Genomic DNA, 15487 nt, shown 5'->3' on the forward strand with positions numbered 1-15487 from the left:
GATTTTACACCGCGCCCTTTGGAAACCTTTGTGGCTTTATGGCTCTTTATTGCTGCTCTCCTTGTCAGAACTACTGGCAGATCACCAGACCCTTTCCTTTCATCACATTCATTTGTTACCTACCAAAGAACGAAGAGACAGCACACGGATTTATGAGCAGATTAACTGAGCCTTTTGAAACAGAGACCATTTTTCAGCGCAATATTCATCACAACTGGGGTCAAAAGAGCAGGAAAAAGGTGGAGGTGGAATTGTTAGTAAACCTTTTCATACTTTGTGGTGTGGACCAAGCTGCAAAACCTTAAACCAAAATAAACAATCTCTGGCTTCACTGGAATAATTATGTGGCAGGAAAGCACCTTTGAGGTGACAGGATGCAGCAAGATGTGAGATGACTGAATGACTAATCCCTCCCTCCCTTCACTGCCCCAGGCCTTTGTGTGGCACAAGGACAGATGGGATTCCCCAGTCCTGGCCCCCCAAAGCTGTGAGCAACCCCTGAGCAGTGCCAGGTGGCTGCTGGCACTGGAGCACTCCTGTTCTGGGACAGCCTTCTGCAAGGGCTGGGCTTTGCTCCTCTCCTTTTCTTGTTCTTTCAAGGCTATGGTTGGGGTGAGTATGGTGTGTCTGTGTATTAGTAATCTAGTGGGATGTCATCAGGAAAAATCAGGACTCATCTGAGAGCCTAAGAAACAAAACTGACCTAATTTTGATGTATCTAGAAATTGATATGGAGCATTGCAGAGCACACTGACAGCAGGTTTTGACATATAAAAGAAGTATGTGTGAGGAGAGTCTCCTTACCTGCTGTTCCTAGCCTCCAGTGGAGGTTCAGGGGGCTTTCCTTCACAGCATAAAATTGGATGATAATTGATCCTACTCATGTGTAACCATGACCACATTTGATTTCACCTTACACAAACCTTTTTCTTGCCTCACTATTCAACACATCAGGCAAAGCATTGCCTTCTTCAAGGATTGCAGCAGATGCCCCTCCCTTCCCACCGGGAATGTATTTCTGAGGTCCATCTCCTGACTGTCCCCACTCCATGTGCTTGCTGCACATATGTGAGGGAGCAGCCAGAGGCCACCACAGCCAGCTTCATCTTGAGGGAAATTGTGTCCTCCAAGGGTCAGCAAGGGCAAACTACAGACACCACATCCTGGAGAGCACAGCTCTGACAGCAACACAAGCACTGCCTTCTTGAGTGTGCTGCCCACTGCTGAGAGACCCTTGTGCTTATTAGCACACAGAAAAACATCCTAGCTTTCATTCTGATGATGATTTGTATCTGATTGGTTGTCATGAGCTCTGCCCTGGTGAATGCATAAAGTGCTTGTCTCTGGCCTGCATATTTGCTTTCTAAGATGTGTTTCAAGCACGGCTTGGGTTAACAGGGGAGAGCTCTTGTGAATACTGAAGTCTATTGGTACAGTCAGAGTCTGTGGTCTTCATCTGACACTGAGAGAGGGACCCACTTCCACAGTCACACAGCTCTTCCCTCCTTGAGCAGGAGGGCAGCTGTTCCTCTGGGACAGCAAGGTGTGACTCAGAGGAGAAGTAAACAGAAGTAAAACTGGAGCAGTTTTACTGTCTGAAAAAATAGATGTAGCTAAAATGTTTCATGAGTACAGCAGTTGTCAACTATATTGCTTCTTGTATTTTGGGTGTATTAGAGTACAACAAAACCTCCCTAAATTTATCAAGGGACAAAATGTTAATTAAAATCAAAAGGTAGTTGAATCCATGCACTGAAATACAACTAGTGTAGTAGAATCTCATAAAGAGGATATCTGTACATACAGGGAGTATTGCCTCTGTTAAACACTTCCTTGGCCTCCCAGACAACTTATCAAATCCAACCACACACAGTAAGTTCTCTCTGTATTCAACAGAACTTATTTTTAAGCACAAAGATAAAATTAAAACTTCTGGGAGAAGTGCCTTCTCACATCCTGCAGTACTTTCTTAAACACTCCTGGTTGTTTTCTGTTGGTGGAAGAGGACATATGGAACTGTATTTGACCTGCCAGCCTCATACATTTAATTACTATTTTATTTGGCCAGATGTTTAGGCTAATTGCAAAACTGAAATATGAGCACTAATAAAATAATAAACAACATGAATAGGCAGACTTCTTGCATACCACAGCTCTGCATTTATGAGGTGCACCACATGTCTGAGTAACAAAATCCTAACTACGTCTTTCATTAAGCCCTCCTTCTGGTAGACCAAATACATGGAGCTAGAAAGTGAAATGCTAAATGTGATTCCTCATCCCCTCGATAACCATACTTGACTTCAGTGTTTGCCTCTGTGTATCCATGATAACAAGTTATGTAATCTCCAAAATTTTTTTAATTTTTATGGAATCTTAAGTTTGCAGAAATCCCAGAGGAAGATCACTAAGCCACATGGTGGTTGACATATGACAGGTCACATGATGTTTGGTTATTAATTTCTTAAGAAACAGACATGCACATGTGTGGACATTGAAACTGTCAGCTGAAGAACATGCAATGCAGCTGAAAGGGAAGGCACAGAGCCAATCCAGGAATGCAGGCATGAATCCATTTTCTTGGTTAATGTTCCCTAGGATATGCTGTGAGCTGTATGGAAAGTTGTTTCTCTTGCTGCACCTTTCTAATCAAACTCTTAATCATTCAGAGCACTAGAGTCACATGGGGTTGTGTAGGCAAAGTTTTCAATGGGCTGACAAAATTTGAGCATGCAGCTATAGGGAAACTATTCAGTGATGAAAGTGATGAGAAGACTTCTTGCTGTTCCAGCATCTCTTAGTTGATGGGTTTCATCACATTTTGGGGCAGCAAGAAGCTTTTGAGGCTTTCAGGCTTCTCCACAGGGAACATTTGTGTCCTTGCAAAGCTAGTGCCTGGAGATGAGAAGGCTGGCAAGGTGGTGGCTCATGATAGCCCTGGGCTCTATCCTGGGGCATGTGGCAGAACCAAGGGCACCCTGGGTCTCTTTGTGCCTTGGTGTCCCACTGGGATGAAATTCAGGCCCTCAATTCTGTGTGTAGGAAAAAGGGCTGGAGAAGAACCATGAGGGATTGAGGTGTGTTCCTCCCTCTGGAGAGTGGGAGAATGACAAGTCTTTTAATAAAGACAACCTTTGTTGATGAAGCCTTGTCCTATCCTAGTTTTTCACCAGCTTTTCCATAGCTGAGAGGGACTTGGAGGGTAATTGGAGGCCTTGGATCCTTGTCCTCCAGCAGGCTCCACAGAGAGGAACCCACCCACTTGTGTCTCCTGGAAAGTCCTGAGAGCGTGCAGAATCAGACACATGGTGGGTGTTACTGTGCTTACTGAAAAAGGCACATTTTAAAGACATGGGTGTAAAACAGCACAGTGGGGTTGGTTTCATGCCGTGTGAGGAGCCAGCTGTGTTGGGTGGGGTGTCCTTGCAGCATCCTCCCCCCTCAGAGGGCACCAAGACTCAGGACAGCATGAAAACACTGGCAGCCATTCATTGCAGCTGTGGCCACGTGATGGCATCTGGCCTGGTTTGCTGCTACAGCAGATCTCGAGTGAAGCTCCTGGAGGAGAAGAGAAAAAAAAAGACAACACAAGTCCCTCCTTAGGCAAAAGCACTCAATTGAGCACCACATTTGACGTGGCAATGAAGCGTCATCCGACCCTGCCTCTGGTCATGTGGCAGCATGTGACAGGGAGCACAGCGCTCTTCTCACCAGCCCTTTCCTCAAGACTTGCCAAGGATCATTCCCCCAGCCCCACTAAGTGCTCTGGGTAACAACCCTGCTCTGCTAAATGCCCCATGTCAGGCAGCCAGCCATCCCCTAGGAATGCAATCACATATTGGGGACAATACAGGGGAGGCTAGGTAAGGCGGCTTTTCCTTAGTTCCCAGGGGGTTTACAGTCTCAAAGCTGGTATACGCAGATTCCTTCAATTTAATATCTGAACTTAAAATGAAAAAAGTAATGTCTACCTTAACAAAATACATTTTACCAGAGACAAGAGACTTTTAAATAAAGTATCTTCAAGTGTAATAGAGGCCTTTTACCCTTGTTTGCTGGGCTCTGTCACTGAGGAGTTCCATGACTACACTGGAAATGAGGCCAATGTTGAGTAACTGGAAACCTGTGAAAGGCATGAATGGGTGAGCTGAAGACACAGAGGCAGCCACAAGGCTCCACAAGGAGAATTATTCTTCTCTTCCAGAGGTCTTTATCATCTCACAGGGAATGGGGTAGTGGGAGCTGCTGCTTGTGCCTGAGCTGCTGCCCTTCCACTGTGCTCACAGAATTCATTCCTCACTGGGCCAAAAGAAGGGAGAAATGCAAGTGAGAATGGCCTTGGTGGTAGGACATGCCCTGCTCGAGTTTGGCAGTATTTTTACAGGGGAAGCCCAGGGAGCTGCAGCCCTGTGCTCAGGGCTCCCAGTGGGGCTGTGAAAGATGGTCTGGGTGCTGCCTGCCCCTGGCATCAGCTCCTGTCAGCAGAGCTGCCTGAGTACCAGCCTGTTAGCTTTGGGTCTGTAAAACCTTAAAAAAAAAAGTTTGTTTGTTTGTTTGTTTCATGGTAACATCCTCAAATATTAGTTTTATTGGTACATTACTGGGAGACAAAAATGGTACGTACTGTCTTTGTATATTTTCTGAAGTTTTCATACTGTAGATAGTCAATGGATTCACTTTATTCCAGATGAGATTCTAATCATACCTATGAAACTGTGGGATGGCCTCTTGCCTTCCTTCTGCAGACACTTGTGAAAGGAACTGGTAAATACTGAGGAACAGCTACACAAAAACTCAGATGTCAGTGCACACACACACATCACAACACACACGTGTAAGTACTCCCCAGCTTTTAGATTCATAGGAACATAGATTCTGCTGATGGATAAGCAATAAATCAATTTGTTTTCTTCTAGAATTTTTTTGTTGTTCTTCTCCAAATGCTATTGCATTTTATTAAAAAATAAGCACCCCAGAAGATACTACCCAAAGTGATGAACAAATATTCAGTTTAAGAAAACTTAAATTTTCATAAAAATAGAATCTTAAAACAGTTCACTGCTCACAAATATCTTCAAAAACACTATCAAAAATTCCAGCAACATTTTCTCATAAAATTGATGATGCTTTGCCTTCTCTAATTTTTTTTCAGGGCTATTTTTCAATGAAGTTGGGGTGTTTGGTTGGTTTTGTTTTATTTCAACCAACTAAAGCAATGATTTACTACATGGGCCTCCAAGAGGCTGCTGTATAATATTTGCTTCAGAAGGCAAGTCCAAACATGACACTTTCCATCTCAGAAAAAAATCCAGAAACACAGCACTTGCTGGGCAATAGTATCTTCCTCAGCCCAAAGCATGCAGGGTGTAGCACAGGGAAAGAAAATATTAATGAATTAGGCCCACATAGGGCAGGAGAAAGCAAAATGGTTTTCATTCTCTCAAATTAATTTCTTTTTGGGAGCTGATCAGCTTATCATTCCACCAAAGGAGGAATGAGCACCAACCCTTTTATGGTTCAGACATAGGAAGGAGTGGTTCAAGTGGCAGTATGTAATAAAATTAAATTTCTTCTTTTCTGCTAGAGGTGCTGCTGTTTGGTTCCTACTAGGATAGACTTGGCTCAAGAAATAGATCAGGCTGTTGGTGGTAGTTTTTAAAATAAATTTTTTGTGAGGATTGGTGATAAAAGCTGTGGGACAAGTCCTCAGGTAGAGCTGTGGCACAGACTATTCCCTCTCTCCCCACCTGCTTGGTTCTCTGCAGAAACCAAAAAGCAGGCAGAAATGTGCTGATTTGTACAGACAGGAGTGTTGGGTTTTTTTGTTGGTAAAGGGTCTTGAGTGATGTACACAGTTAATCTATTGCTCCCTCCATCTCCTGGGGGCTGGTGTACAGTTCTTGTACAGTGATGAGAAGTGCTGGTTTTTCCCATAACAACACCTTCAGTTTCCAAATTTGCATCTGGAGAAATACATCTCAATTTATTTATCTTTTGCAGACTCTGGTACAGAGTCCAGAGTACTTTTAAAAAATGTTTTGTACCAACACATTTTTTACCACTCTATGTAGGAGATCTAGGTTTTTATCTTAAAAACTTATGTTGCTTGTATGTGAAAATATTTTTATAGCTCTTACTACAGTCTTCATCAATGTCTGTACTGAAGCAGACCTAAGTTGGGATGCCACTCTAGATGGTGGTGGATTAGAAAGGTTACATGTTTTTAAATCACTTTGATATGTATTCTTTGATCGAGTCATGAGACCTGGACCTTTAATGGGGATATTAAAAAAAAGAAGGATGTCTGTGTGAACTGACTGAAGCACAGGCTCTCTGCCTTTGCCATCCTCTGTGGAGGAAGGTGAGTGAATGATTAGACACGGTCATTTCATTGCGCACAAATTTCTCATGATTCTCCCCAAACCAGCCTCTGGGAAAGAAGCTGACAAGCAGCCACTGTCCAGGGCCTCGAGGAAGGAAACACCATGCTGAGGGCTTTTCCCATCAGATCTCTATCTTGGCAGTCTAGGTTGCCTGTCATTCGAAAAGGGGAGATTTTCTCAAACCCTGAACGTTTGATTAGTCTGTGAATGCCCTCGAAGGACTCACATTAACAGGTTACAGAATAACTATTTATTAATGAAGCTCTGACAAATCAGGGTTCAAGGATTGCTGGGGATCGTGTCTGACTGGAAAAACATATTCAAAGCAACATATATTTCAAAGCAACACATATTTCAAAGCAACACAGTGACAAGCTCCAATCCTAACAAAACAACTTGAGAAAATCATTCCAGGCACATGGAATACAGATCTTGCCCAACAGGAGTTCCCTGTGAGGGAGAAGACAGGTTCACCCCATCAACTGACCCCAGAAGTTACTCTGGAGACTTCCCTGACTTCTTCCCATTCTTAACTTAGTTTTACACTATTTCTTTATATTTAGGTGGTGATTGAGTGACTTCAGCCACACACCTTACTCACTGAGTGTACCTTGGGGGTGAGTATGTCAGCAGAGTACCTGAGATAACTCTGGGATGGGGATGTGTCAATCCAAGGAGAGGGATTTTTCCATGGCTGCTAATTCAAGGGCTTCCTTTGTCTCCCTTGTCATGTGCTATGCATTTTTTCAGCTAGAAAGTACCACTGAGTTCTCCCATCTGCAAAGGTTTGGACAAATCCTGGCTGTGGTCACTCCTCTGCTCCATCCTTCATTTAGTGCCCCTCAGATTGTGCTGTGTGTGGGAGGTCAGATACGCTCACCCTGCTCCACCCAGGGAGTAGCAGCTGGATTTACCCTGTAACTTCTGCACTTTTTACCCTCAGTAATCTTCCCACAGTGCCCTCACTGACAGTAGTGTCTGCAGTCAGTTTTTTCAGTCTAGCTGTCAGTACCATGGCTGGAAGGCCTGCAGGATGTCTCAAATGCCCTCCTAAGAGTCTGACATTTCTGTGTTTCCCTTCAAGAAAATATTCAGAATTTTTCAGGAACTGCAACACATGTAGGAATGTCATGCTCATTTGACACCAAGGATTTTCAGAAGCCTAGAGGTGTAAGTCTCAGTTTCGGAACTGCAGAATGTCAGGGCTTTGCAACCAAATCCATTTCTGTCTGTTGTGCATTTGACTGTGATGAATTACTCTAGTGAAGGACAAGGATGTCAACTTTGTCCCAGTATTTAATGGGAAGGAAGGGAAAGTGAAAAGCAGAATCTTTTTTTGATTTCTTATATTGAAATGATGACTAATGAATTACATGGTGAAGTCAAGGCTTCTTTGAAAGTAAAAGATGTTAGACCTTGCAGCCATAAAAGAGGATATAGCTGCTTTCCTGCAGTTATTGGTTTTGTATTCTTTTGGTTTTTTGAATATATTCAAAAGGAAATGGGAAAAAAAACTATCTCTAAGGAAACAAAGATCTTCCTTCCTGTTGGGAGTCAGCAATGATGATAAAATCCCTGCCAAGTGAGTAATTTCTTCACTTAAAAGACTCCAAAATTACTTTTTATGCCACAGAGTTTCAGTATGAAATTAGATGTGCTCTTAATGGTCAGTGCTGATCTCACCCTTGGCCGGAAATGATACACAGAATGATGGCAGGGAAGGGAGTTGTTTTGAGTGAGATGCTGCAGTATTACATCTTCCCAAAATAGCTCTGAAAGTACCCTTAATTGTACTGCACACTGACAGAAGTGAGAAGCAAGTGTTTAGGACTGCTTGATGCTTCCAGTGTTAGTTGTCACGTAATTTTCAGGCTAAGTAAATATATATATAGGATAAATGCAGAAAAACTAAACTAGATTCTTAATTTGACAGTCATACCCTGTTTGAAAACATGCCTGAAAATAACATGACTAAAAATAGGACCATCACATAGTGTTTATTTAAGAAGCAGGTAAAGTGAGAACTTTCATATAAGCACTACCCCTGAGCTCCAGCCCCACTACAGCTGTCTCCTTAGCTCTCATATTTTTTGAGAAGCTGTTACAAAGACATTAATGCTGTGCAAATGTCAGAACATGAACTGACACAAGTGTCATGAAAGTGAATTGCATTCTCTTTTTTTGAATATATGATGTGTTGAGGTGCTCATCATCAGCAAACCAGCTTTTCTAGCCCCTCTGTCTTTCCAAATGTTATATATTAATCCTAACTTAATGCTCTGGGTCCTTAAACACCTCAGAACTAGATGGTGTGACTGACACACAGGACTGTGTTTGTTCTGAGCACTAATTCCTTTTGAAGGCTTTGGACGATCAGCCTTAGCTCAGGTCAGTGGTTCAGCCTCTTACATGGTCACAAAGCAAGAACCCCATTTCATGATGAATCCCCCCCAAGTACCATGGAAACCATTTCATGGAATAAAACCAACCAAAATCCACACAACATTCAGCCTGTTAATGCTAAGCAATCCCCTCCCCTTGCATCCTTTGAGGTCAGTGTCTTGAGACCTAAGCAGAGAAAGGAGCCCACGGGAGCTCCTGATGGAGGGGATGGCTGTGACAACTTCACATGAGTGGAATATTCTGAAGTTCTTGAAAAACTTCCAACTGCTCAAACAAGGTTGAATTTTAGCCTGGCTAGCTTAAAGAAAAATTAACAATTTACCTTGATTAGAACTAGAGTCCAAGTTATTTAGTATGGAGAAAATTCCTTTTCATGAAACTTAAAAAAGTATTTCAACCCAATCTTATTCAAATTGGTTCCTTACCAGCTGTATAAACTTCCAATAAATACAGCATGGGAGGCAGTAAAATCAAACAGTAAACATGTGATGTGAGCAGCCATAAAGGTGACCTGATTCAAAGGGAAAAAGTACTCAACAGAAGTCTGCCAAAATTCTGGGAGAGCAATTGCTGACCAGTCTGGGAGCTATAAGCCTGGGGACCAGAAGCATTCTTGAGAAGCACAGCCATCATCTCTGAAATGCAGCTGGATACCAGAGACATTCTGAGATACCCTCAGAAAGTGCAACTCCAAGGAAATGTAATAGTAACATCCAAAAAGCTGAAAAATAGTCTGGAAAAAGGAGATGATACCCTGAGGAAGAATGTATTGGTAACTTCCATTAGCTGTTTCAACTGCAAGAGCAGGGTAAGTCCCAAAACAGAACTGAAATCATCATATTTTGGGTGTCCCAGGTGAGAAACAGAAAATAACTGCATCCATTGGCTGCTTGAAGTGGTGGTGTCCTGTACTCTCCTATGCCTCTATGATAAAAGATTCTCTATCCAAATCAGCTTCTCTCTCCTGCACTGCACATCCTTGGCCCTTTCCTACATAGGTCTGTAAGACCTTTGTTGGGGAAGCCTTGCTGACTCCAAACTCTGTGACATGGATTGCATCTGAAGGGAGATCCTGCCTGTTCTACTGTTCCCTCAAGCAGCCCAAGTCCAGGCTGGCCCATTTTATCCTCCCATCTCTGGGATGGCTGGGCCCCTTCTGAGATCTACAGCTTGGTGTCTCATCTATACAGGTAACCAACCTATCCTAAGTGTTCTGCTGTTGCATTACTGCCAAGTTTGCTGCAGTAGTAACAACTTAGTAACCTGTAATTTATATATTTATACACTTCATGACTACTGTTATTGGTTGCTGCTATATTTGATTGTTGCTATACCAATGCTGCAGATATTGCTCTGTAATAGCTATATATACATACATATGCATATATATATATATACACATATATATGCTTGATTTATTAGAGGTGTACTTGCTAATGGTAAATTGTGTGGTGTTTCTGGTAATCTGTAATAAAGTAAAGAAAATTAGAGGCAAAAGTGTCCGTGCCCTGTTTTTCACAAAATCCTGCAAACCCATTCTCAAGGTCTTCAAACACCCACGGGCCAGTGACACCACATCACAGTTTTAGTCACTCAACCCCACTTCTTCTGCACAGGATGCAAAACAACCAGAAAAGAATAAGGAACAACACGCACAGAATTCTCTAATATCAAAATATAGCAATTTATTCAAGACACTGAATATGATCTGTTGATTCTCTCCTTAAAACAAATGAGCTACAATACACAAGGTGAATTTGAAGAAAGTGTGGGTGGGGGAGAAACAAAATAAGGGTTGATGTTGTTTCAACAGAACCTGGGAAATGCTTAAATGAGAACCAAGTCTGGCTGCAAGTCTGACACAGACAATAAAAACTGCAGAAGCCAGAATTCAGAATTTGATTGAGTGGCTGAAAGAACATTTCTGCAATTGACAAAGAACCACATCTTTTAAAAAGGCAGTAAGAGGAAAAAAAAAAGGAGGAAAAATTAAAAAGGGAAAAAGAAAAAGAAACCCAAAAACAAAGCAGACCCTTACATTTGACAAAGTGCACTTCACTTGGCTCTAAAATTAGCTATTTTTTTTCTTTTTTTTTTTTTTTTTTTTTTTTTTTTAAACAAATTAAAAGGAAATTTCTAAGATGTAGCATGGGGTTAATGTGTGTATAACCCTGTAAGTCAGGCCCTTTATTGCCCCATAAGGGACCCAGTGTTTTCTACATAAAAGATTCAGTATCCTTCTAACCCACAGAGTATAGTGGTTTTTCAGAAACTGGGTTTTTTTTTTCACTTCCAGGCCAGTTCCAGACAGCCAGCAATAATAAAAATCCAGCAAGTCTCTGGATGGTTTCACAATCCTGTTTGGTCACTTAGGCTTTTCCATTTTCTCTTCTGTTACAAAGAACTATAAAACAAAATTCTAGGAAGAAATCTTATTTAGTCCCCTGGGCTGTTGCTTTGTGCAGTTCTGTTGCAGGGGAGTCACAGAGAGGCTCTGCCAGCTTGGGAATGCACAGCTGCTGGAGGGGAGGGAGAGCTCCCAGGAGCTCAGTGCTGCAGGTCTAGGCTGAGACATCCACCCTGCACTACAGCCTGGAAAAGCCTCTCTCTCCCCACTGTCCGTGTCTTGGAGAAAACACATCCTTAGGTTAAGATTAACCTTTTCAACTGCACCTCCTGCCTTCTTAACAGCTCTCATTTCAGCTGGAAACTGTCTGCTACAGCATCTTCCAGGAGTTTCCAGTCTTTAGGATCTTGTGGAAGGTAAGAAAAGTGAATTTTCTTAGCTCCTTGCATACACTGCTTTTAACTCTGACAGTCCATATAAAAACTTTCTGGAGCAGCAGCTTCTCTCACACAAGCTTTGCAAACCAATTGATATTCAAATTTTGTTTCTCTTGGCTTCTTACCTCCATGTAGGAAAGTAAAGTGGTGTTCTGACAAATTAAAAAAATGGGAAAAAAAGAGCAGGCGTCACGGACACTGCCCTGTTATCTACAGTAGCTATCCTGGGAACAACTATGAATCACAGGCTGTGGAGCCAGCCAGTCATGCAGCATTGAGCAAATTAATCTCTTCAAATCCTGAGGTCTGGCCTATTCAGGTGTCACTCAAGGGACAGAGGCAAGGCCAGAGCCCCATAAGTGCTGCCCTCCCACAGACCAGCAACTTCTGCTTGTTGTTCTCAGAAATGCCACCAAAAAGCAGGGTAGGAATTTAACCGTTTACATGCAATGACTGCAGCCAAATCACTGTCCAAACCGTGCTTCATAAAACCACATCACGCCTTTGTATTCAAGTTCAAGACTCTTGGAGCAAGTCCTCTTGTTTTTTTACAAAGTGGTAACTTTAAATTAGCAGATACATATGGTTATTAGAAAAAAGTGCAAAACTGCCACATGGTGATCTACAGTCATGCTCTTGGTGCAAAAAACTAAAACCAACACATAAAAGCATTTAACACCAAAAACAATCCTTGATACTGCCTGGCATCCAATTACTTGAGATAAATTAAAAACAAGCCTAACTATCACTGGTAACAAAAATCCCACAGAACTGTTTTTACCTCAGGACTAACACTTTCAAGTAGTTACTTCTTTCCATTCTTTTCTCCTTTCCAAAGGCATATCTTTAAGAAATGCAGCTGAAGTTGGCAGTGACTACTTCCACTAGAAGGACTAGGATACTCTACAGATCCAAGCATACAGAGAAGAAAACTCCAGAGAAAAGATGGTGTTTAGATTCCACAATGATGCCCTGGAGCTCACCAGCTCTCACACCACCAGTTAAGCCCAAGGGCTTTGGGTTTGCTCAGATTAAATCACACTTTCAGCAGCTGAAGTCAAACCAAGGGGAAGATGCCATGTTACAATGACTTTGGGCAGGAAGGTTCTATCTACATCTGTGAAGAGGTTTGTGGCCTGTTTACTCTCTCCTACAGATCCTAGCCTAGTCTGTAGAGAGGACAGTCTCAGCCAGTTCTGAGGATCTGTCAAGTCATGTCTTACACCACCCCAAGGCTGCCTTGTAGTTTACAGCACTTTCAGTAAACTCTGCCTGTGTGTACTTCTTGGCATTTGTCATTTCCTCAATTAGAGGAATGCAGCCTTCAGCTGGCACCCATGCAGGTGTCACAGCTGCAGTAAGGAAATCTTGTCCAAAGTGGATAGTGGAACTCTCATGGTCATTCTGATCATTTCACACTCCACAACTTCACAGGGGTGTATACTATGAGACAGAACTTACATATGATGTCATCATCTAATGAATTCATTGTCTTCTGAGCACCACACTGAGGACACCCTCAAGGCTAAAGCTGTCTGGGCAGACAGAGATCTTCCAAAGGCAGACCCAGAGCTTTTCCTGCAGGATGCAGCACACACATGGTGACAGCAGCACCACCCACTGCAATGGCAGAGCCCTCTTCTTGGCGTGTGTGGTCCGTGGATGGACAGGAGCCTGGCGAGGGTCTATCCTTCAGCAGTGACAGATGCAGTCAATATATTTCAGTTCACCTGGTCTCATAAAGTCAGTGGTGAAACCCCACTGACTGACTGGAATAATGAACAGTGGAAGACAGCATTGCTCAAGCAAGGCCACAGGCAGCCAAACCCATATTCTGTCAAAATCTGAACTATCTCTAGAGACAAGAAGATACACAAACATTTTCTGCTGGTTACTGAAAACAAACAAAAATACAGACTAAAGAAAATGAATGCTATATTTATAGTTTCAGGCTTCTGAATATCTTTGAATAAGTTTACATCATCAAACAGCCACAAAAATGGAATGAGACTGAGTAAATGGCTGGCTGCTGGAAAAGGACTTTAGTAAAGGACTGGTATTTCTTGTATCAAACATTGTTTTTTCTTACAACACTTTCTGAGAAAGGAGAGAAAAAGGATACTGCGCCTTTCATGTTCCCTGTGTGTCATTCCTTTTGAATTACACAACTGGTCTACATTTTGTGGCCATTTTAGGCTTTTAAAACTGCTTAACATAAAAAATATTTTTTTTTCAAAAATACACTGGGTTCTTTCTGTTAAAATTCATCTTTCTCCTGTAAAAATCTTCCCCAGCACTGCATTCTTATATAAAGCACTTATTACACAATTTGCTGAAAGTGCCCTTGAGACGCTAAGATCTGAAGCATGGAGGATTTTTTTTTCTTTTAAATGGAGAGAAAGAAAGGAAAAGGAAGATATAGAAGAGAGGAGAAGCAGTCTGTCAAAAATTTTCATTGTCATGTCCACCTGGCTGCATCTACTATGGGCATACAGAGAAAAGAAAAAAAAAAGGGGGGGGGGCAAAAAGAAAGAGGAGAAAATAAAAAAGGAAGGAAAAGTTGGGAGTGGAAGGGAGAAATAAAAGGAAAACAAAAGTTTCATCCTAAGCCTGGGATCCTCCAGGCTGTAATATTCCAGCTGATAGAAAAACCACTGAACAAAAAAGTAGTCTAGAAAATAGAAAGTGTTGTGATTACAAAGTTGAGCATTTCATCAGTACAAACTGGTCTTTGAACGTCCTTTGGGAGAGCAACTGTAGTGTCCAAATTGGAAGGAAAAAATACAACACCGCATGGAGGAGGATTTTTTTTCCCTTTTGGTTTATCACAGCATTTTTCTTTTTTTTTTTTTTTTTTTTTTTTTTTTTTTTTCCTTTTTATTAATTTTTTTGGCACAGCTTTTTTTTTTTTCCCCAGCCATCAGAGCAAGTTCTCAGATGCAAACCAAACAGTGCAATGCCTAGCTGGTGGCTTCATGCTTCCAAGGCTGAATGTTCCAGGTGGAAACCATTCCCTCCCCCTCTGAAGTGACTGTTTTTACTCCTTGATGAAGGTTACGGACAAAATACAAGTCACCTGTGGCCAGGGAGAGTCGGTTTCACGGTACACTCTAACTTTGTTCAAGTTTGTACAGTTCTGGAGCTGTTAAGAATAGTTTTGAAGAGTGCTTCTCCCCACACATTCACTGCTGGTCCATTTGAAATTTCTTCTAAAACATTTCACGTTTACTTCCGCAGATCTAGAACACAAACCTGCAGAGAGAAGACCTTGTGTTAAGAACCCCTTGTGACAGCGATGAGGAAATCCTGTACACAGCCAGCTGGATGTTACACTCCCCAGCTTCAAATCAGCCTCACTCAAGCACTGGTTTACAGGCACACAAGTAAAGAAACAAACTGACACAGCAGAAAGCCCAAGTGAAACCCACACATTTAACATCTAGCTGGGTTTTCATTGGTTTACAAACATTTTGGTAGCACATCCGTAAGATTATGGGAGCTATTCAGTTGCCTAAATATCGTGTCCCCTTCTGAAATACATCCAAAACAGATGCAGGTGTGGCAGGCATGACAGTGGGCATGTGCCCATCTGGAGCAGATGTTGGGAGTCAGGCTGAGATGTCACAACTAAGCTCAAACAACTGAATTATGTCATAGGTGTTCCCTTTGTTAAAACCAGTTGAAAAATACTGCTCCAAAGTAGTTATTTCAGCCAGCCATATGTGTTCTGTACAAGCTGATCATGCTACAATGGAATTTTTTAAAAGTAATATTAACAGCAAAAAATAGTAAGGAATAACCAGGATCTCCACACCAATATTTCTCCTTTACAACAGGACAAAATATTTGGATATCATGCTCAAAATTTCCTTCTTTAGCTATTCCTATTCAAGGGAACAGGAATATTCTTCTGTGGA

General features: G+C 42.0%; 1 protein-coding gene across 3 annotated transcripts in view; it reads right to left on the reverse strand.

Moving 5' to 3' along the window:
- Positions 1-10446: 10446 nt before the first annotated feature.
- TBL1X (transducin beta like 1 X-linked) overlaps positions 10447-15487 on the reverse strand; it is a 136832-nt gene continuing 131791 nt past the window's right edge. For all 3 annotated transcript variants that reach the window (XM_015639219.3, XM_015639235.2, XM_015639226.3), the window contains exon 16: positions 10447-14822. In XM_015639219.3, the coding sequence (XP_015494705.1) occupies positions 14796-14822 (27 nt within the window). In that variant the 3' untranslated portion in view covers positions 10447-14795. The remainder of the gene's footprint in view (positions 14823-15487) is intronic.

This window comes from Parus major, chromosome 1 (genome assembly GCF_001522545.3).
Source record: "Parus major isolate Abel chromosome 1, Parus_major1.1, whole genome shotgun sequence".
Taxonomy (NCBI): Eukaryota; Metazoa; Chordata; class Aves; order Passeriformes; family Paridae; genus Parus; species Parus major.